Source organism: Lynx canadensis, chromosome B3, assembly GCF_007474595.2.
Source record: "Lynx canadensis isolate LIC74 chromosome B3, mLynCan4.pri.v2, whole genome shotgun sequence".
NCBI classification, from domain to species: Eukaryota; Metazoa; Chordata; class Mammalia; order Carnivora; family Felidae; genus Lynx; species Lynx canadensis.
The window spans coordinates 46,821,849-46,844,751 of NC_044308.2; the positions used below are offsets into that span (position 1 = coordinate 46,821,849).

Consider the following 22,903-nt stretch of genomic DNA (forward strand, 5'->3'; position numbering starts at 1 on the left):
TGACTTCAGTCTAACTTGCCTAACAAGAAGACAAATGAGAACTCAAACCAATGTAATTGGAAAGGTTCTACAGTGACCATTTCTCCCCAGAAGGAGACCACAGGGTCCTGGAATTTAGACAATAAGATGAGAAATTGACCCCCAAAAAGCACAACCTCTTTGATAATGCCTTCACCAAAGCCACCCTATTCCCTACCTCCCACCCTACCCTACCCTACCCCCAGCCCCAGGAGAACTGGCAAATCATGGCCTATTGGCCAATCTGGCCCACAGCCAATTTTTGTAAATAAAGTTTTATCAGAATATAACCATGCTCATTCATTTATATATTGCATATGGTCATTTGCACAATACAATGGCAAAACTGAGTGGGTTCAACAAAGACCATATGGCCCATAAACCATAAAGTATTTACTATCTGACAGAAAAAGTTTGCCAACCTCTGCTCTAAATCAAACTGACAACTGTTTTACCTTTTTATTTTGTAAAGTCTTTACTATACCCTAAATTTTGCTTTTTTCTCACCAATTCTTCCGGAATTAACCTCTAAGAATGCTTTAAAAGCAGAAACTACGTCATCAAAATAGCAAGGGCAATTAAATGATTTTATTATATAATGTCTTATTTTTCTTGAATTCCCTTCTAGATTTCACCCCCGCTTAAACCTTCACTCAAGGTTTCCACCATGTCCACAGAGCTTCGTAGCATTGTACATTTTCGGACATTGGTTTCAGATCCTTTTGTTGCAGATTTTAATATGACATAATGACAGGGCCATCTTGGCTTTGACTTTCCCTCTCCACAGACTCAACAGATGCATAAGCACTGGTCAGCAACACTCAGGAGAAAATTCACCAACTAGGAGATTACAGAAGTGATATGATGTGCTTTTTAGAGGCTGGGTCCAGATCCCTCGAGAACTCTGTCTTTAGATATCAACACTCTGTATTCCCTGCTTCTCACTTATCTGCTATGAAGAGCCACTCTAAGGGGCTGAAACTTGACAAGGCATTTTTTAAGGTATATAAAGATTTTTAAAATTATTAACCTTTCTGCATGTGTCACCAGTTTCCCCATTTTAAAAGGTTAAGAGGGAGAAAAGGAATGGTCAGCAGCCCCTATTAACATCTGGAAGGCTGGTTGGTATTAAATGGACAAAAAGATTCTGGCTACATCGGATACAAGAACCCAGGAAGGGCAGAGGCTCTTGGCCTGGGACTCACTCCTCCAGGTTCTTCCGGAGCTCCCCTTCACTTTCTTCTAGTCGCTGTTGCAGCATGCAGTTCTCTTCCACCTTACTGTCGTGCTGGCCCTGGAGCTCTTCCAAGTTTGCTTTCATCCTCTCTCTCTCTTCCTTGATGTTCTGCTGATTCTAATATAAATACATGTGATCTGAAAGTACCTCCACTCAACACTAACGCAATCCCACAGATTACCTCAAAACTCTGATGGACTCCATGGCTTTTGCACTTACTTATTAGAAAACTTAATCAAACTACATCATTTCGCATGGGACTTTGCAACTGGAAAGAATATTAAATATTGAATGAGCTGTAATATGTCTAAAAGAACTATGAAGACAGCTAAACCTCGGTCTGCTATTTCTATCACTCAGTTTGGGTATTTTATATGCATTTAAGTTTCCTACTGGCCTGCCTGAATCCAACAGTGTTTCACTCTGTCAGAGCAAATGGTGTCTATATGCTCTGGTTACTTAAAAAATAGAAACATAAAAATTTCTCTGGACAGCAGGAGCCAAATATACAGGAATTTTTACTCAGCGGTGAGAGGAATGTTTCTTTTGGGGACAAAAAAAACCTGACTTTCACTTCACTTGGGCATCCCAATGTGCTTAAAATATTATCAAGCAAGACAGAAATGTTAATAATAACAAAGGAAAAAACAGGTACCTTGACTTCTAGCTGAAGCTGTCTCTGAAGTTCGGCCACTTCTGTGGTCAACTTGTTTTTCTGTTCCAACAGATCTCTGACTTCAGACGAAGAATTAGAAGCCTATAATTATTGCAAAGATTCTCTAATGTAAATGTTCAAGATGCTTTATTTTCTCCATCTCCCAAAATACAATCTGAGCAGTAACACCAAAATCTTAAGATCCAATTCAAATGTAAATCCCTATAGAGACAGGGACGCAAGGAGACTTTCTGGGGATGATCAGAACGTTCTGTATCTTCATCTGGGTGGTGTGTGCATGGACACACACCTCTGTTAAAAACTCAGTAGGGGCGCCTGGGTGGCTCGGTCGGTTGAGCGGCCGACTTCGGCTCAGGTCATGATCTCGCGGTCCGTGAGTTCGAGCCCCACGTCGGGCTCTGTGCTGACAGCTCAGAGCCTGGAGCCTGTTTCGGATTCTGTGTCTCCCTCTCTCTGACCCTCCCCCATTCATGCTCTGTCTCTCTCTGTCTCAAAGATAAATGAATGTTAAAAAAAAAAAAAAAAAAATTAAAAAAAAACTCAAACTACACAGTTAAGATTTGTGCAATTTACTGTATATGAGTCAGATGCCAATAGAACAATATAAAAAGATAAAAATAAATATTTGTTGAAGATTCATCCACTGCATAAAGTTATACCCAAAGCCCATGTCTCCGTGTCTCCGAGGCCCTTCACACAATCCATCTATTACAGAACTTCCATGACATTGGGACTTACTGCTCCATAACCAGAAATTTTCTCACTCTCTGCATATGCCTGTATACAAGTAATAAATAAACGGATGCTAGCTACAATGGCTTTCTTCTTTTGGATGCTACATTTCCATAATGAAGACAGATATAACAAAGAGGGATCTGATTAAAGAGAGCCTATTAGAAAATATCATCTCTGATCTGAGTATGAATATTAATGATCTTTTTGTTTCTTCCATGGATACAATAACAGGAGATGCTCTCAAAAGGATTTGGCTAAAATCCTATAGCAAACTGGCTAGAAAACTACAAAGGGGAGTCAGGAAATGAAGCTAGAAAATGCCATGTCCTGGCTCTCCTGCACCTGAATCCAGGTGTGAGCTGTGTATAATGAACTTGGAACGAGGTACTTCCTGACTTACTCCTGTGAAGTTAACTGAACCCAACAATCAACAAAAACACAGGACTTCCTATTTCCTTAAGCAAAATGAGAACAATCCAATATGGAAGTCTAAATCCAACTCATGAGAAATTGTACATTGTTCTTGCCCAAATGAAAACTCTACCTGCTCTGCTGTTTCCAACATAATCTTTCCTTCTCTCATAGGAAATCACTTAGCTGACACCAAAAATATAAAACTCCCAAGCCTTTGCCTGCAGATAATCAGATTCAGAAATAACAGGGAGAGATGGAGAGTAGAAAAGTATGGGCAATTCAGCAGTCATGGTGCTGTGATCTCAGCCAGAAGTCGAAGAGCTATGGTTCATATCAGCTCTGGCTTCATGCGCCAGCAGCCTAACTGATCTCCCTTCCTCTTACCTTACCTCTCTCCAAAAGCTGCAAAAGGAATAAATTTCTACAAATATGACACTATTCATTCCTGTTCAAAGTCCATCAATGATGGCCCATCACCTTCAGCCTAAAATGTAAACTTATGTGATATCCAAGGTCCTTTCTACCTGGCACTTCCTCCCCATATCCTGGCTCTCTGCTCCAGCTACATTAAACTACCTCCAGTCCCCTAAACATAGCAAACACACACCTCTTTATATTTGTTCATGCTGGTCCCTCTACCTACAACGCCCTGCCTTCCCTTCTTCTCCCAGAGCGTTCTTTACTCTTTTGAGACACCATTAGTGTCCTGGATTCTAAAGGGCTTAACCTAACTTCCCTAGTTTGATCCAGATCCCCTTACTCTGTGCCCACAAACACAGTCTCAACATCAAGACCAAAGATGTACGTTCTCACCCAAAAAATATGCCAGTGAGTGAAAAGCAAGACTCACAGCGATAATTTGGATTTAAGAGTTTTAGCAAAACACTTCAACTGTAAGAACTATGGAGAACCCCTGAAGCTTGCCTATAAGCATGGTATATAATTCAAAGATTCCCCTGTGGGAATAATTTATGTATGTAACTGTTCTACTGGATATCATAACAGCAGTCATGGGTTAGCTGAGTGCTGAACAGTAGAGAGAAGAGGGTAGCCGATGCCTAAAAACATCGTATACATATGTTTCCAAAGTTACAAAGAAGCTATAGACAAACTTCCTGTGACTTGTCTCTGGCACTTTCTTTCCTTTCCATGCAGAATTCCCCAGGAGGGAAAGAGAAGACACACAAGCAAGAAGTGGATGTCAATTCAGGTGGTGCAGGGTTAATGAACAAGCTTCTAGTCATCCCTCTTAAATGTTGCTTCCTCTCAGGGCACAAGGTGTGTCTGACATGTAGCAGATGTTCATCAAATATGAGAGGACTCTTCTAACAACAACAAAAAATCTCCAAGTCCCAACTGGAATTCAGTATAATAAATAGGATTTTTTTTTTTTTTTTTTTAAAGAATTTGGCCCCAATCCATTCCTTCCTTTCTCTCCCACCCATGCTGGTTGACTTCACCAGTCTCTATTCTTATTCTCTTGTTCTTATCCTCTTATTTCTTACTCTCTGAAGTTCTAGAGCTTGGGTCCAGTTCACACTTACCTTCCTTCAAAACCTTGGAATATGTTAGGGTTCTCCATCCATGATTTCAAGTCATTCTTCCTATTCTTTTTTTTTTTTTAAATGTTTGTTTATTTTTGAGACAGAGACATGGAATGAGCAGGGGAGGGGCAGAGAGAGAGAGGGAGACACTGAATCCAAAGCAGGTCACAGGCTCCGAGCTGTCAGCACAGAGCGTGATGCAGGGCTCGAACTCATGGACCATCAGATCATGACCTGAGCTAAAGTTGGACACTTAACTGACTGAGCCACCCAGATGCCCCATTCTTCCTATTTTTATTTTCTCTTTCTAAATTTCACTACCTATTTGTTTCACCACCTGTTTGTCTTGTTATAGGTTTTTTTTTTTTAATTTAATTTTTATTTTTTCTGAGAGAGAGAGAGAGAGAGAGAGAGAGACTGAGCGCAAGCAGGGGAGAGGCAGAGACAGAGGGAGACACAGACACAGGCTCTGTCAACACAGAGGCCGACCCGGGGGTCGAACTCAGGAGCCTTCAAGCCATGAGATCATGACCTGAGCCAAAGTCGGCCACTTAACCAAATGAGTCACCCAGGAGCCCCAATATGCTATTATTTTTAAAAATAAAATATCTTAAAACCTTTCTGAAAAAAAGTTGGTGCATAATAATAATATTTAAAGCATGGTCTTCCATCTTAGGTCCTGCTCACAACTCAGGTAACTTCCCACTTACTGCCATAACCAAATGTACAGGCTGAAGAAACAACAATTTGTTTGCCACATTCCAAGTTAAATGCCCTCTACAGAATACAAAACTCCAATTTACTTGATTATTTCCTTGTGTGCTCCCTGCTGCTCGAGACTTTAAAGTCTGGATTTTCTCAAAAACCAGGTTGACCTTCCGTTTAGTTGCATCATCATTATCGGTGCTTCTGGAAAACAGGCAGCAGGAAGAAAAAAAAAACCAGTAAGGGGCACAACCACGGTTCTCAGGATACTTCAGATGCCAGGACACACAAACAAGCCATTTAAGAAGATAAATTGCAAGAGGTATGAATTAATTAAGGCTGCAGACAAAACCACTGAGGGAAGAACAGGATGGATGGCGTATTTCTCTTCCAATACCTTGTTACACGTTACCACTCAATTTGGGAGAAGAGTTCCTATTCCCAAACATGTGAAAGAGATATACCCACATTCTAACCCTGGAGAAAACACACAGTGAAAATTTACTGATATGTTGTTTGACTCAAATGACTGATTTCATTCCAGCAAGGAATTTCTTCTGTGTGTGTCTCTCTCTCACAACCCACAGTCACACACTTTACTTTTAAATCTTAATGCTAAGAATGATCTAGAGTGATTTTAACTGGTTTTTATGCTGTGTTTAAAAAAAATATATCCCCCAGGCCAAGACTGTCAACACCGCAGCTGTCTACATTTTCACAGGTAATGATCAGAGTTTTATTAACTTCTACCACACCTTCTATCACACATACCTGGCAATTAGGAAAATTTTAAATAAGTTTCCTTAAATAGCCACCTCCTATTAAAGTCTGTCTCCCCAGTCTCTCAATAAATCATGAAAAAAAAAAAAAAAAAAAAATTAGAGAAAGAATTCTAAAAATCAAAAATTCTTCTCCCTAAATCTTAAGATGGTAAAAACCTTCACAGAGAGACACCGATAACTAGTTCTTAGCTAAAAGGATCTCTTCAGTTACTACCTCTCCCCCACCTCAAAAAAAAAGCCCATCTCTTATACTCTGAACCTATTTTGTCAGCTTTGTATTATTGATCTATATTTGTAAGGTACGATGCAAAAATACGAAGGGTTTTGATACCAATGGGTACTTGTTCAAGTAAGTGACTTGCAGTCACATCAGGCTGTAAAGCTTTTTTTTTCCTTTTTAATCCTATCCGATGAGACAATGGAAACAGAAACTGCAAATTCCTGACTTAGTATCTAAGCAAGGACTGAAAACCAGATTACTCAAACTCAACCTCCAAGATAAGTATGTGAAAAGCACTTCTTTTAAATGAGTCATACGTGCTTTAAAAATCATAGAAGTAGGGGCTCCTGGCCAATGTCAACTCGGGGGGTGGGGGAGGTGGTTTTCTTTCTAACTGCGAATAATTGATTACTACTCTGTGCATGAAGAACTCAAGGTGGCTGACTTAGTTGAAAACCGAAGAGTAGATATTCTTCCCATCTTTGAACTTCTTTTTAAACAAGAAAAAGTCATTTGAAAAACAGGGGTGCCTGGCTGGCCCTGTCAGAAAAGCATGTGGCTCTTGCTCTTGGTGTTGTGAGTTCGAGTCTCATGTTGGATGTACAGATTTAAAATAATTAAAATAGGGGCGCCTGGGTGGCGCAGTCGGTTGAGCGTCCGACTTCAGCCAGGTCACGATCTCGCGGTCCGTGAGTTCGAGCCCCACGTCGGGCTCTGGGCTGATGACTCAGAGCCTGGAGCCTGTTTCCGATTCTGTGTCTCCCTCTCTCTCTGCCCCTCCCCCGTTCATGCTCTGTCTCTCTCTGTCCCAAAAATAAATAAACGTTGAAAAAAAAAAATTAAAAGAAAATAAAATAAAATAATTAAAATATATATCACGTATATTCATTATCCCCTTGCTCTTCACACTCAGTACCCAAGACTCAAATACTGTTACGAAAACTCCAGCCATTGAGTCCTAAGCCTCAATAGTTCACACAGATCAGAAAGGCAAGGCAAAACACAAGGTCTCAGGAGAAAAAAATCAAGACCCCACCAGAAAGGACAATACTTTGCTCCTTTAAGGAATATCACTAACCCTTCTTTGAGGTAATTGTAAAGTATCTGCTTGGCTGTCTCCTCATTGCTTTGTTGAGTGAGCTCTTGCGGGCCTTTCAACAGATCTGGTGTGGCCTGGAATATAAAGGCTGTTATTAGATCACAGGATGGAGTTTCCAGGAAGCAGGCAGAAACCCTGAAGCAGAAGCTTCCAAACACCTTCCTACTTTCCGAAAACAATTCCTCAGGTAAGGATCCTCATTATAACTGGCTCCACCAGGTAGTAGCTCTGTAACCTTGAGCAAGTTACTTAACCTCACCTCAATTTTCTCACCTGTAAATGGAGATTAATCGTACCTACCTTCACAGAGTTGGTGCAGTCCTGTAATATGTAACAAATAGTGGCTGGCACTTAACACCCTTATTAGCACTTTTATCACTATCATTATTTTTTATGGGTACTACCAAAACACTAAATATATCACTTAAATAAATTCCATCACTTTCGGATTAACCTAAATTAGAATTAACCTAATTCCTCAGGCCAGGTATTAACCCGGTCGCTCAATTTCATGAGAAAAATCAGTATATCTACACATACCTCAACACTGAACCTCCAGATGGAAACAAATTCTGCACACTTTGAGATCTCACACATAGGCTGACAAAAAAAAATCAAGCCTCTCTGTACTCTGACAAGTCCGTTTACAGGCAAGACCACAGTGGGATTCTCGGTGTACTGAACTGACTTGGAAAACCATACAATTGGCAGTGGGTTGAAAACTCCGCAGGGGAAAACTAAAACAATATCAGATATGCAATTGCTGATTCAAGATAGAGGGTCTGTGTTCCCAGAGCCTCCTGCAGCATGAGGCTGCAGAAGGAATGCAAAAAGAAGGAAAGAAAGAAGGACCCACTAGCATCACCTGAGTATCTGAGGTGGAAGTAAACGTCTTCACAGAAATCTTCTTGGCACCAGAGTCAGGCGAAGTTGCTAGCGCCCGATTCTGTAACATCAGCGTAGCGGTGGCTGTTTTGATTTCCTCCTCCTTTTTACTTTGTGCTGGGAGGGAAGATGCATGCGTGTTTGTACTCTCCCGACCACTTCTGGTTTCTGGAACTTTCCCATCTTTGCTCTGCTGGGGAGGCCTGAGGGGGGCCCCCTGTAGCTTCGCGAAGGCACGGCCCACACTCTGTTTCCCACGGTGATCCTGAGCAGGTGACCTCTGCGGGCAGACCTGTGACGGGCGGAGGAGGTGTTCGCTGGACTTGCCCAGGTTCCGGCTAAATTCACTCAGGTACTCGGAGTTCCCCTGGAGACCAAAGGGAAAGGCACTATCCACGCTTCTGGACCTCTTCCTGTCTTCAGGGTTGATTCTGTTTCGCTTCCCAGACCTTCCTCTCCTCTGGAGCCCAGATTTTTGGTCAAACTTTTCGATCAATTGATCCACGCCAGGAATGGATCCTGTATCAATATCCCGCCCAGTTCCTGGCAAGAAGGGGATGTACCGTCTGTTTTCATGACGATTCACATTGTCAGCATGGATGGCACATTCCTGATCATCAAGTAAAAATCTGTACAGAGAGTTGGCCGAAGTGGGAGTTGCCGATGAGGAAGAGGACCTCCGGGACCGAGCTCCATCCAGGACGGGTCCCGCGGAATCCTGTCGCCGGAAGGGAAGCACGTCCGGCCTGGCTTTCTTGGTTTCGGGATGGGTGTGAGGGCTGTGGGCAGTTAGGGACCTCCCACTGGGGGAAAGGGCCTCCTCTACCAGCCCCTCCTTGGTGCAGCTCTGAACATTTACGCACACTGAGGTCTGCTTCTTGGGGTCATCTATGACCACAGAGCTGCACAAACGAATGGCCGTCACGCTGGATTTGCCCACATCTTCCAAAGGAGAGCTGCTAGGCTGCGAACTACTAGGTTTGGGGAAGCATGTCCAAGCCTTCTTATTGTTGGTACCTTCTGTTAAAGTGTTTAACCAATTACTCTCAGGAGGCTGGTGATTTTGCAAGTTCAATTCATTCTTTTCAGGGTCGTAGGGCTGCAAAAGCTCTGGATGCCGCTGAAAGTTGAGCATGTGAGATGGCTTCACCGGCCCCTCTTTGCCTTCTAGAACCCCATTCTTGCCCTCAAAGAGAGAGGATTGTTTCAGGTTTCTTACAGGACCAGGTTGGGCATAAGGATTTTCTGGGAGCTGCAATTCTGCGCTGTCCTCCTCTAGCACAGACCCGTTGCTGGAATGCAGAGGCAGGTTATTTATCACTGGAGACGGAAATGGTGGCCCGTTTTCAGAAAAAGACGAGCCTGCTAGACACCGCTCTGTGTTATTCAGGACGATATAGGGGTGGCCATCAATTCCCTGTACCCGAATACTGACACCATAGGAGCCTGCCTTAGAGTTCTGGGCATTCCTTGATTTTTTGCCATCATCACTTGCGAGTCTCAGATGGACACCATATTCTTGCTGCACATGTTGATATTCACCAAAATACAGCTCCATGGTTCACTGGTTCTCGCTACCAGGGAAAAACAGGTAAAAAGAGGGCATTAGGTACGAATCGTATCTGTTTAAATGAAGATTATGAGGGGCAAGTTCAAGAAGACACAAGGAGCAAGGACACTTCAGAACCAAACGGTCACCCAAACAGGCCTTTCCGGATGCCCTCTGTGACCACAGTGTTGTCAACACTGGGCTTGAACCCTGGCCTCTGGGCGGAAGGCTGGCATACTAACCTGACGCCTTTGGCATAACTTCCTTACTCCGTTTCTAGTTGACAGCCCGTTCTGGTTGCTTTGGGTTTTTTTCCTTAGTTGGTTTCTTCCCACTTTATGCTATTTATTTTTAACCAATAGGATGTTCCAGTTACCAGCATTTGAGAACAAGGTACTTTTCCACGGAGCAATTAAGAGCTAAGGAATTCTGATGCTCACCATTTTTCTTTTCTCCCGTACTATTATTGACCTTCTTGTGGGAATAACACTTTCAACCTTTTTTATGTACAGCCTTGCTTTGAAATCTTTATCACTATTTATTTGGATATAACATTTAAAACATTTTTGACTTTGTGAGGCTGACAATCAGAGAAAATGATTAAAAATAACTCTTCATCATCTTTTCTTACCAAAAGGGCTCCAGTAACACATTGATCTGAAAAATGTAATAAAACACTGAGGACTCAGGGCCCTTTACTTTGTGATGTATCCTAATGCTAAGAATCGGGTGCCATCACCTTTGGTGGGGTGTGGCCACCATGTCAGAAAGACCGCACACAGATGACCGGGAAGGACACCCAGCCCACCCCACCCTCAGAGACCTCCCACCAGAAATCACTTCCACCCCCTGAAGAACTCTGAGAGCAAAGAAGCCCCAGGAAGAACAGTAGCAACTGGTCACAGAGAACAGCTGTGTCATTTCTTTCACTGCTAGGGGCCTTTTTCAGTTGTCTTTCTATTCTGGACTCAGTCTGGCAGCACATTTTCTGAGAAAATTATCTATCAGATCCACATTTTCAAATTTATTTGCACAGAGTTTTTTTCTTTACAAAGCATAGATCATTTCATCTCTTTTATATCTCGAGTTATCCAGTGTCTTTATTTGTGCTTTCTTCACCGGTCTCTTGTGTAAATAAAATGTGTATCTATATATATTTTTTAATAATTGTTCTCCTAAACAACTAGTTCTCAAGACATAGCAATCATTTTTCTAATTTTTTTTTTAAGTTTCTTGATTTTTGAGAGAGAAAGTACAAGTGGGGGAGGGGCAGAGAGAGAATCACAAGCAGCCTCCACACTGTCAGCATGGAGCCTGATGCAGGGCTTGAACTCTTGAACCATGAGATCATGACCTGAGCCAAAATCAAGAGTCGGATGCTTAACTGACTGAGCCACCAAGGTGCCCCTCCTTTTTTAATTTTCTTATTGAGTTCTAGTTCTTTATTATTTCCTTCTGCTCTCCTTTGCTTTTGTTTTTCTGTTTCCAATTTCATGACTTGCGTGCTTCATTTACTTTGATTCTTTAATTATACCCCATGAGTTGTGATATCTATGTCAGTTAGGAACTGGGCTGGTTTCTACTAACAAAGAGACCCAAAATAGCAACTTAAGAGTTAGGATTTTTTTTTTTGCCCCCAGAGGTAGGAAGTCCAAGGCTGGAATGGATGGCAGGATATTTCTGAGCAACACCTCTTTTATCTTTCCAGTCATCTACTTGTAGCATGTATTAGACACTTTATGATTGGCTAACCAGCATCACATATGCCAAAGGTTTATCAGGCCAGCTGAGTCAACCTTTCTAAGGAGATTTCCTGAAAGTCCCATCCATCAATATTACTTTATATCTACCTCATTGGTGAGAACTTGATCATATGGCCACCCCCATGTACAAGGATGGACTGGGGAACAGATTTTTAGCTGGTCACTGACACTCAAAAAAATCAACGTGGTGTTAGTAAAAAGGCAGAAGCAAACAGACACTCGGAGAGCAGCCAATAACTTCCACCACAGTAATGTTTCTATCATTATTTCCTAAATAGTTTCAAGTTGTGGTTCTGATTTCTTCTTTGACCCATGAGTTGTTTCTCAGAAAGTTTTTTCACATCCAGTATGTTTGCTGTTGTGTTCTTTTGGTTTAGAGGATCTTTATTTCTCTATGTTGTTAATTTCTACATGCACTGTAGCCAGAAAATTAAACTTCTATTATTCCTTCCTTTTTAAATGTACTGAGGTTTCCTCTGTAGGGACAATTTTTGCCAACATTTAATGGGTAATGGACATAGTCTCTTTTTTAAAGCATGGAATTCAAAATACATCCATACAACTTTAGCAATTATTTATTCAGCTATCATACATCCTTACTTATTTCATCTTTTCAATTTGCCTTAAGTCTTCCTGGATGTAGCTGTCTCCTACTAGCATGGTGCTGTCACTTCTGCTGGTGACTATTCTTTTAAATGTTTTTAAATATGTTAGATGTCATCACCTCCAATTTTACAAAGAAGAACAATTTACAGTGGTATATTCATCTGCAAATTCATTATTAAGTCACCAATCCCAATTATGTCATTATGCCTACTTTTACTTTCAGAGTTATACTAACAGAATTAAGTGATTTCATTTTAATCAAAATAAAACAAGACATAATGAAAACCTGGCCTCTTCAGCCTCCGTTCCCCATCCCGATCACAGTCCCCAGAGGAAACCAACTGCAAATTTTAGCTGTTTCTCTGCTATACACCTCCATGTTGCTCAGTACTATGCCTCGCAGCGACTTTGTATCCCTTTTACATATGGGACACACCATACATACCAATTTCTCACTCTGCTAGCTTCTCAATATTATTTATATTTGTATTATTATGATAATATATTTTTATATTACTTTAATATATACTGTTATGATTATATAAATGTTTATTCATTAAAGAGCCAAACTGAAAACTATGGCCATCTCTCCTTAAAATATTTAACTTTTCTAGAGTTAATATGTGATTGCTATTTGCACTTGCCTTCATTTCAATATACCTAACCTTAAATTCTTTCATCTGCTACATGACGTGTTAGATGCTTACCTGTATTCATTTTCAAATAACCAACATATTAGATGATCTGGTGCCCTTTTCCCCTGGTGCAGCCGCCAATCCTCCTGCTCTCTATTAAGGTCTGGTTACTCTCTTCCTTCTGCGCCATATTGTTTCCTAAGTTTTGGACCTTCCTTGTTCTTGGTTTACCCAATTGGTCTGACAGAGCACAACTGAGTAGCTTCTTAAGAAAAGACCCAAGAGAGTAAACTTTTTCAGTCCTTGTATTTTGAAAAATGTCTTTATTCTATGCTTACTTTTGATTGATAGGCCAGCTGGATTTAGAATCCAGGTTAGAAATAATTTTCCCTCAGGGCGCCTGGGTGGTTCAGTTGGTTAAGCGTCTGACTTCAGCCCAGGTCATGATCTCATGGTTCGTGAGTTCAAGCCCTGCAAGCCCTGTGCTGACAGCCCAGAGCCTGGAGCCTGCCTCGGATTCTGGGTCTCCCTCTCTCTCTCTGCCCCTCTCCTGCTCACGCTCTGCTTCTCTCTCAAAAAAATAAATTATTAAAAACAATTTTTCTAAGAAATAAATTTCTCTCCAATTTTTTAAAGTATTACTTCCATTATCCTGTAGCTTCCAGGGATGCTGTTAAGAATTCTACTATTAAGACATCCTTTCTTCCAAGTGTGCCCTGTTTCTTTTTCTCCCACAGTTTTTAGGACCTTTTCTTTGTCTCTGCTCTTCTGAAATTTCACCATGACGTATATGAATGAGGGTTTTGTAAGACTGGGCACTTTTATAAAACATGGGTGTTTAATGTAGTTCTTCAATCTGGAAATTTATGTCATCAGTTCTATGAAACGTTATTATTTCTCTGATAATGTTCAGAGAACTGTTTTGGTCTTTGCATGTAATATATTAGTAATGTTGTATCTGTTAGGCTGTTTCAATTTTCTTTTCTTATCCACTTCTCAATTCTGTCCTTTTAATTCTACTTGAGAGCTACATCCTCAACTTTTTAAAAAATTCAAGTATTTATCATCCCCCTTATCTCCTTTTTGTTCTCCAAGTGTTCCTGTGTCATAAACGCTATTCTCATTTTAGACATAAGATAGCTTCTCTCCCTTGGAAGATACTAACTATAACTTTTTTCAAAAAAATAAGTTTTTTCTGCTTTCTGCTGTATCTGCATCTGCTATAAGGTGTCTCCTTTCTGGTTTGTTTTGGTCCTTTCTTTCACGTTGAAACCTTTCCTAATAAGACTGGGATCCTTGGCTGCCCAATCCTATTTAGCAGTGAATTCCTAAAAGCAGATTGGAGGCTCTGTGTGTGTGCAGCAGAGTTATTAGCTAGCGAGCTTCAAGTAATGGGCGTGGAAAGGTGCCAAGATTTCCAATGAGGGACACGCACATTTCAGGATCTGGAGCATTTTTTTCTGGCGCAGTCTGATTTCTCAAGGAAGGAATCTCCCAATCCATTGCTGGGGCTGCCCAGGCCTGGCTGCGGGCACTGTGAGACAGGGCAGGGGAAGAGTGTAGAGGTTCCAGCTTTCATTCAATCCCTTTATTTTCAGCCACCCATACTCCCTTCCCTTCCTCGGGGTGGGCAACAGAGCAGAAGCACGTGGGTATCCAGATATCCAGGGTGTAGACGAGGCCCTGGACAGCTAGCTGCTCCAGTTCTCAAGGCACTTACACAGTTCCCTAGAATTTGGCCCCTCATCCCTGCCTCCTATGGCAACCCAGGCTTCATGCCTTCCATCCCTGAGCCTCCCAGCAGCTCTCTAGGAAAGTCACCTCCTTTCTCCACCACTGCCACCACAGGGTGAAGCCCAATCATGCCACCAATACAATGGTCACTCTTCTGTGTGTGATCGAGCTCATCTCCACAAGGTCTACACTGCCATTCTTCATCTTCATAGCTTTTAACATTTTTGCGCCTTTATGATCTTTTGAGTGTGATTTTGAAAAAGGTAAGTCGCCTGCTTTTAAACTGATCTAGCTTGACAAGGCTAGTAATATTTATAGAACACCTCAACACTAGAATAAGAACAGCCAACGTGCCTTACGCTGAAGAAGCAACGCACAAAAGGCCAGGACCAAGATGACCGGGTGTGTCTCAATCCTGACTCCGAGCAGGACTGGCACGTTTTATTCTGGATGTCTACAAGTGTTCGTATTCATTCAAGTTTGTAACAAGTACTTTTTTAACACAAGAGCCTCTGAACAAACAACTTTACTCCCTGCAATGCTTTGTTTATGATATTTGCTAAATGGGTCACAACCTCCTCACCAATAATCTCTTCTATGCTGACTCTGAGTTTTCTATGAAAATATTTCTTCTAATATTTATTAAGAAAATTCTTTTCGAGGGTTTTACAGCCCTTTTCATTAGCTGCTGCTACTACAGTCAACACTAATTACATTTCAATCTTTGAATAAGGCCACCTTGGTTTATTATAATCTTAGCTCCCTGTTAGTAAATTAATCCACATATTTGAATTTCATGAAATGTCCACTATTTACATTTCCTTGACAACAAACCTCAATCCAATATTTTCACAGAATGACATTTCTCAGCTGGGCACGGGTGTTTTAAACAAATGTGGATTTCCTTCCCAATCACAGTGTAAACACTGAATTAATGAATGAGTTTAAGGACAGCTGTTCATTTTCAGATACCAGGCCATGCCACAATCCTAATGCTCTCCACAGACACATTTGCTCAGTTGGGGACTAAGCCCAACCAAGGACTTACATAATTTGGCAATAAATGTGGACCAGTTGCCAGGATGTAACATTGTGACACTTGGCAAATAAAAGTGGTGTTTTGGAGTGGAAATAATGCTTTTGGAAAAGACCACTAAATGATGATAATTGCTTTAGTTAGCGAGATCAATGAGTGTGTTTCTGAGTAAGAACAAAGAGCTTAGCACTTGGAAGTAGGAACATATGCCAGACAGAAACATTTCCTCTCTCTGGGCCATCACATGTTATCAGCTGAGCACAGAGATTAGCGACAGTGCTGGGCCACACATCCCACCTCACTGCTCTAATTCCCAGGGGAACCCCCAAGACCTGGAAACATAGTCACTAGCCACTCCAGAGGCTCTCGTAGGTACCGGGGAAACACCACTAGGCATTTGGAAATGTCTCCGCCATGGCTTGCCCTCCGTCCTGAGGATGACAGTCCCCACGAGCGAGGCCAGGCTCGCTCAAGCCCCCAGCACAGCACCTGGCACAGGAAAAGAATTCTGTGTATGTCTGCATGGAATGAGTAATTCTTATTTTATCATACAAGTCGTTTAAAAGAGCATCTAAAGCAGAGGCAGGGAGCCAATGAGCTTCCTCAGAGCAGTCTTGAACTTAATTCCAAGAAACAGGAAGTGAGCGACAAACCAAAAAGTAATGTCCCCTGAGTGGGATCCTGTAATTGTCTCGCTCCGAGGGAAGCTGCCGCCAGTCTGATGATACACACAAGTTAACATGTGTAAAGAGTGGACAAAACATTCACTCTTAAAAGACCACTTGTAGGACAGGTGGGAAGACATGAATTTTAGGGGAAGTATCCCCAGTAGAATGTCAACTAGATAAAAGTGAAAAATCAGAATGCGGAAAGCCTAATATTAGCAAAATGCAGATGGGTTTTTAAATGTGCTCATTCCCAAACATGACAGAAAGAGGCAGTCTTACCTCAACTAAGCTTTATGTTCTTTCTTTTCTTTTTTTCTTTCCTTCCTTCCTTCCTTCCTTCATTCATTCCTTCCTTTCCTTCCTGTCTGTCTGTCTGTCTGTCTGTCTATCTATCTATCTATCTATCTATCTGTTCTGTGGTGCAAACACAGGAAACTGATCAAACTTTTAAGATTTCAAAGGAAATGTCTTCACATTGTCAAGCCTTCAGAACTCCCTGGGAAAACAGTTTCAAAAATAAGCTTTGAGGTTTGAAAATGACAGCAGAGTTGCTGTCTAACCTACGTAGTTCAGTGTGGTTTGAAGAAGGTAAGAATGACAACCGAAAGTTTTCTATTTAGGGGGAAGAAATTCAGCTTTTTTTTTTTTTTCTTAATGTTTTTATTTATTTTTGAGACAGAGAGAGAGAGAACATGAGCAGGGAAGGGGCAGAGAGAGAGACACAGAATCGGAAACAGGCTCCAGGCTCTGAGCCGTCAGCACAGAGCCCGATGTGGGGCTCGAACTCACAGACTGTGAGATCATGACCTGAGCCGAAGTCGGACGCTCAACCGACTGAGGCACCCAGGCGCCCCTAAATTCAGCTTTTAATATTGAAGGCTGCCGCTTTCTCCTAAATACCCTCCCCTCATACAAAAAGTAAAGTGGCTAGAGGAGGGGGTGGGGGGAGTCGGTAGAAAGGTTCCTTTTATACTAGGGATGGACACTTTGGCCATCTAGGAGTCTAAGGATCGGGGGTCACTAGGTCTAACCAGTCTAACCACACTCAAACTGGAGCACGGACACCAAGCTGGCTTTCCAGGGACCCCCACCTGGCCTCTGGAAGTCTGCTCCTCCTGTCCCCATGGATGGTCTCCATCACATCGGTCTCTGTTCCACTTTTGTCATTTTGATCCCACTCCTCTTTCCTTACCTGCTTGGCATGTGTATTATCAATAAATTTATAGTGTTCTTACATTCCCAGCTTCAATTCTAAAATTCATTGCCTGACATTTTATATTCCACATGAAATATAAATACATTCTGAAAAAAATACAGAATTCGTGTCCAAACAATGTTGATGATCTGTTATTCATCCCTTTTTACCTCTTAACCCTGAAATCATTTCTAAACAATTCTCCTCCCAGTGCAGGGACAAGAGATAGAAGTTTGCAATTCTGGGGGTGCCTGGGTGGCTCAGTCGGTTAAGTGTCCGACTTCGGCTCAGGTCATGATCTTGCAGTCCATGAGTTCGAGCCCTGCGTCAGGCTCCGTGCTGACAGCTCAGAGCCTGGAGCCTGCTTCAGATTCTGTGTCTCCCTCTCTCTCTGCCCCTCCCCTGCTCATGCTCTCTCTTTCTCTGTCTGAAAAATAAATAAAAACATTAAAAAAAAAAAAAAAAGAAGTTTGCAATTCTGGGAACACAGCACCAAGGTACAAGGGTGGGGAATGTGTCTGACATTTGACTCAAGTCAAATCCTGGCTCTGGACAAGTTCTTTATCATCTCTGAATGTTTCCCTATCACTAAAGCCAGATTATTGATGATGAGTGTATTTGGTAATTGAGAAAATTAAATCATATATTATATGCTAAACAAAATAACAGGAAATAATAAGTGAAAAATAAGGAATGTGGCATTTATGGCTACAAGAAAGTAACTTTGATCATAAAATGTTTTTCAATACTTACGAGTCAGAGACTAAAAACCACACTGGTTAACCAAACAGCTCTTAACCACCAACATCCTGAAATAAGTTATTAACTAATTAAGAACGCAGACAGCTGAGAATCTAAAGTACAGTGCTATGTCTACAGTGGAAATTTAATAAACAACTGTTGCAAGTATAAACGGATGTCTGTATGTTGCCAAGCACACAGAAAAGATCTTATCCAGAGACAGATCCATGACATTTGTGCTACAGTTTCCTATAGGGAGCCTAAGCCCAAAATACATAAACACAAGGTTATCGATCACTGCCTTTTTTCTACAAGCCGAAATCTAGCCTCAAAATCCTCCTCAACACTACACCCCTGTAGTCACTGACAATTAGTGTAGACATAAAATAAAACCTACTTGCCGGGGTGCCTGGGTGGCTCAGTCAGTTAAGCGTGTGACTTTGGCTCAGGTCATGATCCTGCCATTTGTGAGTTTGAGCTCCGTGTCAGGCTCTGTGCTAACAGCTCAGAGCCTGGAGCCTGCTTCGGATTCTGTGTCTCCCTTCTCTCTGCCCCTCCCCTACTCACATACTCTCTCTGTCTCTCTCTCTCTCTCAAAAATAACAGTAAAAAAATTAATAACTAAATAAAATTGTTCTTGATATTTTAAAGCAAGTTGTCCTGCCGCTATAAAAACGAAGAACCAGGGGCGCCTGGGTGGCTCAGTCGGTTGGGCGTCCGACTTCGGCTCAGGTCACGATCTCACGGTTTGTGAGTTCGAGCCCCGCGTCAGGCTCTGTGCTGACAGTTCGGAGTCTGGAGCCTGCTTAGGATTCTGTGTCTCCCTCTCTCTCTGTCCCTCCCCACCTCGTGCTCCATCTCTCACTGTCTCAAAAATAAATAAACATTAAAATTTTTTTTTAAATAAAAAAAAAGAAGGGTTACTCTTCAAGGAGGCCTTCCTGCTTGCCATATTCCTGGCAGCCAGAACAGCGTCTTACACATGGCAGGCACCAAATGAACAAATGAATGAACTAATTAGTAATGTATGCACGATGCACACAGCTCCTTTTAAAATGGGAACAATTTTTAAAAAGTCAAGGCTTTCCAAAACAAATCTCCTATGCCCAGCTTTCACACTGTTATTATATGTGTCGCTGTTTAAAACACTAGAACCTGGGGCTCCTGGGTGACTCAGCCAGTTGAGCTTCTGACTTCAACTCAGGTCATGATATCATAGCTCATGAGTTCGAGCCCTGCATCAGGCTCCATGCTGACAGCTCAGAGCCTGGTGCCTGCTTCCGATTCTGTGTCTCCCTCTCTCTCTGCCCCTCCTTCATTCGTGCTCTCTCTGTCTCTCTCAAAAATAAATAAACATTAAAGAAATTTTTTTAATTAAAAAAATAAAACGCTAGAACCTGAACATCAGGATTATTGTGGCTTTTCTTCCCACCCCGGGCAGCCACGTTCATATGATGTGTGTGCTCCAAAAGCGGAAAGCAGGCCCTGGGTTATGAAGCGTCTCCTAAGGGAAGTAAAGAGGACACTGTGGAATTCCAACAAGGCCACCTAGAACAAGCCCCGTTCCTAGAACCTCCTCAAACGCAATTTCTGCCAAGTGAATTCCAAAGCTAAACATTCTCCCCTGGAATATACGTTATGCCTTCTGCAAAGTATCTCTTCTTGGTCACTCAAAATAAGATGACCAGGGAAATCTGTCCACCTTTGCCCACATCAGGGAAAAGATGGCAGGAGTCAGTATCATGAGCAAACCTGGCCAAATGAGAGGAAAATCCAGAGCCACCCAGGAAGGGTCCATGGCACGCAGTCTTCCCACTTCCCTTCAGGCGTCGATTCATAAGCCAACCAGGTGCCTTAAATGTACCTCTCAGCTATCTGCACAGGACCCAGCAAGACTGCTACAAATGACAGGCACCTGGATTTGTCCCCAGAAACTTACTCAGTATCATACAGCAGGACTGTTAAAAACAAAAGGTAACAGTGTGTAGCCACCCAAAAATCGTAAAATAGCAAATTAAAATAAACCTGAAATAGAAACCTAGCAGATTCCCACATGTGCAAATGCAGGTTTTCTGTTCATCAGTTATTACCCCTAATGTTTGGTGACGCCAGAAGCCTGATAAACTCTTGGGCACGTGGCAGGGGAAGGGGGACTATCCCAGAGGCCAAAGTCACACCAAACATGCTGCATCTTGCTCTCACCGGTTACTCGGGTAATTAGAGAACGGGTAGTTCTTTTAGATAATGTGAGCGTTTCTGAGGCCCTCACTTGCCTTCTTCTTTCCTGAAACACCCCCACCCACCCATCCCTACCTTCACACTCCACTCTTCATCTTCTGCCCCAGCCTCCCGGGCTGCACAGCTCCACACGGCTGAGCTCATTAGTACGACAGCCTTGAATTATAAATGGAAGTTGCCATTGTTTGTGCCCCACCACCACCACCAAATTCATGTTGAATTTCTAACCCCCAAAGATGATGCTACTAGGAGGTAGGGCCTCTGGGAGGCGTTAGGTCACTGAGGGTGGAGCCCTCATGAATAGGATTAGTGTTCTTTTAAAAAAGATGCCAGAGGGGCGCCTGGGTGGCGCAGTCGGCTAAGCGTCCGACTTCAGCCTGGTCACGATCTCGCGGTCCGGGAGTTCGAGCCCCGCATCAGGCTCTGGGCTGATGGCTCAGAGCCTGGAGCCTGTTTCCGATTCTGTGTCTCCCTCTCTCTCTGCCCCTCCCCCGTTCATGCTCTGTCTCTCTCTGTCCCAAAAATAAATAAACGTTGAAAAAAAAAAAATAGTTTAAAAAAAAGATGCCAGAGAGTCCCCTAGTCCTTTCCACCCTGTGAAGATAACAGCAAGAAGGCATGAGCTATGAAACCCGAAAGAGGGCCCTCACCAGAACATCACAGGCTGGAGCCTTTATCTTCAACGTCCAAACCTGTGATAAGTCCATTTCTGTTGTTTATAACCTACCCAGTCTCTGGTATTTTGTTAGAGCAGCCCTAAGGTACAAAGACAGAAATGAACACGATATAAACAAATGCCATGTATTCAAATGAAATGTGTGTGCAAGTACCATTCACAGGTCATTTCAAAGCAAGAATCTGTCTGCTCTTGGGTCTCATTTCCCAAGTGCAGAACCCCTCCTCTCTGGTCTCGTGGGGCCAGAAGCACCAAGGTCAAGTCAGAACTGGGAGCTTCTCCCTGCACACCTTTGTAACCCCAGTCCTGGCAGTGATGGGCAAAGGCCGTCAATTCCATTGTCTTTGTTTTATACAGAAATAACAATGTTTTATGCAGATGTCTCCGGTACGGAAGTTGTACAATTCATGATGTTTTTCAATGATTAGAAATTGAAGCAGTAACCAGAAACAGAAGGTTCAACTATGTAAAAAAACAAAAATATTACATATTTTATCCTTTTGGGATTTGTCAGTATATTCTTTGGTATTCATAGGAATATGGATGTTTCAAAATTTCACTCTCTTGAAAGCATGCTAAAATAGCCCACTCAGAGCCTCCACTAATCTTATTTTGTTAAAAATAGCTTTTCACAAGCAGTTTGAAACATTAAAACGTATTCCTAGGTGTCCCTATTTTCGTCTTTCACAAGCTTGTATAATGTACAGATGCCTTAAAGAAAAGGTTCTCAAAGACCCTTAGTGTTAACTTACTGTACAAATATAAAACCATTATAGTTCCTATGATACCATACAACCGTGTTTAAAAAAAATACATTTAAGAAGCCAATGCAATTTTTAAAAATACATTTAAGAAGCCAATACAATTCAGGGCACCTGGGTGGCTCAGGCGGTTGAGTGTCCGACTTCGGCTCAGGTCATGATCTTGTGGTTTGTGAGTTCGAGCCCCACATCAGGCTCTGTGCTGACATCTCAGAGACTGGAGCCTGCTTCGGGTTCGGTATCTCCCCTTCTCTCTGCCCCTCCCATGTTCATGTTCTGTCTCTCTCTGTTTCTCAATAATGAATAAATGTTAAAAAAAAAAAGAACACTTTTTTTTTTTTTTAAAGAAGCCAATACAATTCAAATTCACAACATAAATTTGTATCTAGGATAATGTTAATTTTGCTGAAACTAAATCACGATACCGGTGTGAACAAAAAGACACTGACCCATGCAGTGCAGATTTTCATGGTTTCACTGTGCAATTTTTTGTGCCCAGTTTTTAATTCAAACGACTATAAAACCTCCCTTTGTGCAGTCTGGTCACAAAACTACTGGGTATTCACATGGTGTGATGGCCTCATTTACATGCCCACTGTATCTCCGTGTTTTCCCAACACATCATGATCATTGAAATATGATGTTATTACCTAAACCCAACCCTTATAAACACAGCCATTGGAACTGAGTGTTAGTATCCAATTGTCACCTCATCACTCAGGATATGCTGACTGATACTAATGTTTCCCTTAGTCACTAACAACTTCTCATGGAGAGCCCCTCCGTGCTAGGCCCCCTTCCAAGGCAGTTACCCATAGAACTTACGCTCTAGTGGGGAGAACAAACAAGGAACTCATACAGCAACAATGCTATGAGGAAAAGGAAGCAGGGCAAGAAGAGTGCAAGGTGGTGGTGAAGGTCCTTCTGAGCTACAATGATCAAGGAAGCTCTCTCCGAGAGGGAGACACCTGATTTGAAGACTATCA

General features: G+C 42.1%; 1 protein-coding gene across 3 annotated transcripts in view; it reads right to left on the reverse strand.

The window, feature by feature from the left end:
- Positions 1 to 22,903, reverse strand: part of CGNL1 (cingulin like 1) — a 156,221-nt gene that overhangs the window by 88,334 nt on the left and 44,984 nt on the right. For all 3 annotated transcript variants that reach the window (XM_030318098.2, XM_030318097.2, XM_030318095.2), the window contains exons 2-6: positions 8,296 to 9,889; positions 7,410 to 7,504; positions 5,428 to 5,533; positions 1,911 to 2,012; positions 1,224 to 1,372 (exon numbers count right to left, since the gene is read on the reverse strand). In XM_030318098.2, the coding sequence (XP_030173958.1) occupies positions 1,224 to 1,372; positions 1,911 to 2,012; positions 5,428 to 5,533; positions 7,410 to 7,504; positions 8,296 to 9,873 (2,030 nt within the window). In that variant the 5' untranslated portion in view covers positions 9,874 to 9,889. The remainder of the gene's footprint in view (positions 1 to 1,223; positions 1,373 to 1,910; positions 2,013 to 5,427; positions 5,534 to 7,409; positions 7,505 to 8,295; positions 9,890 to 22,903) is intronic.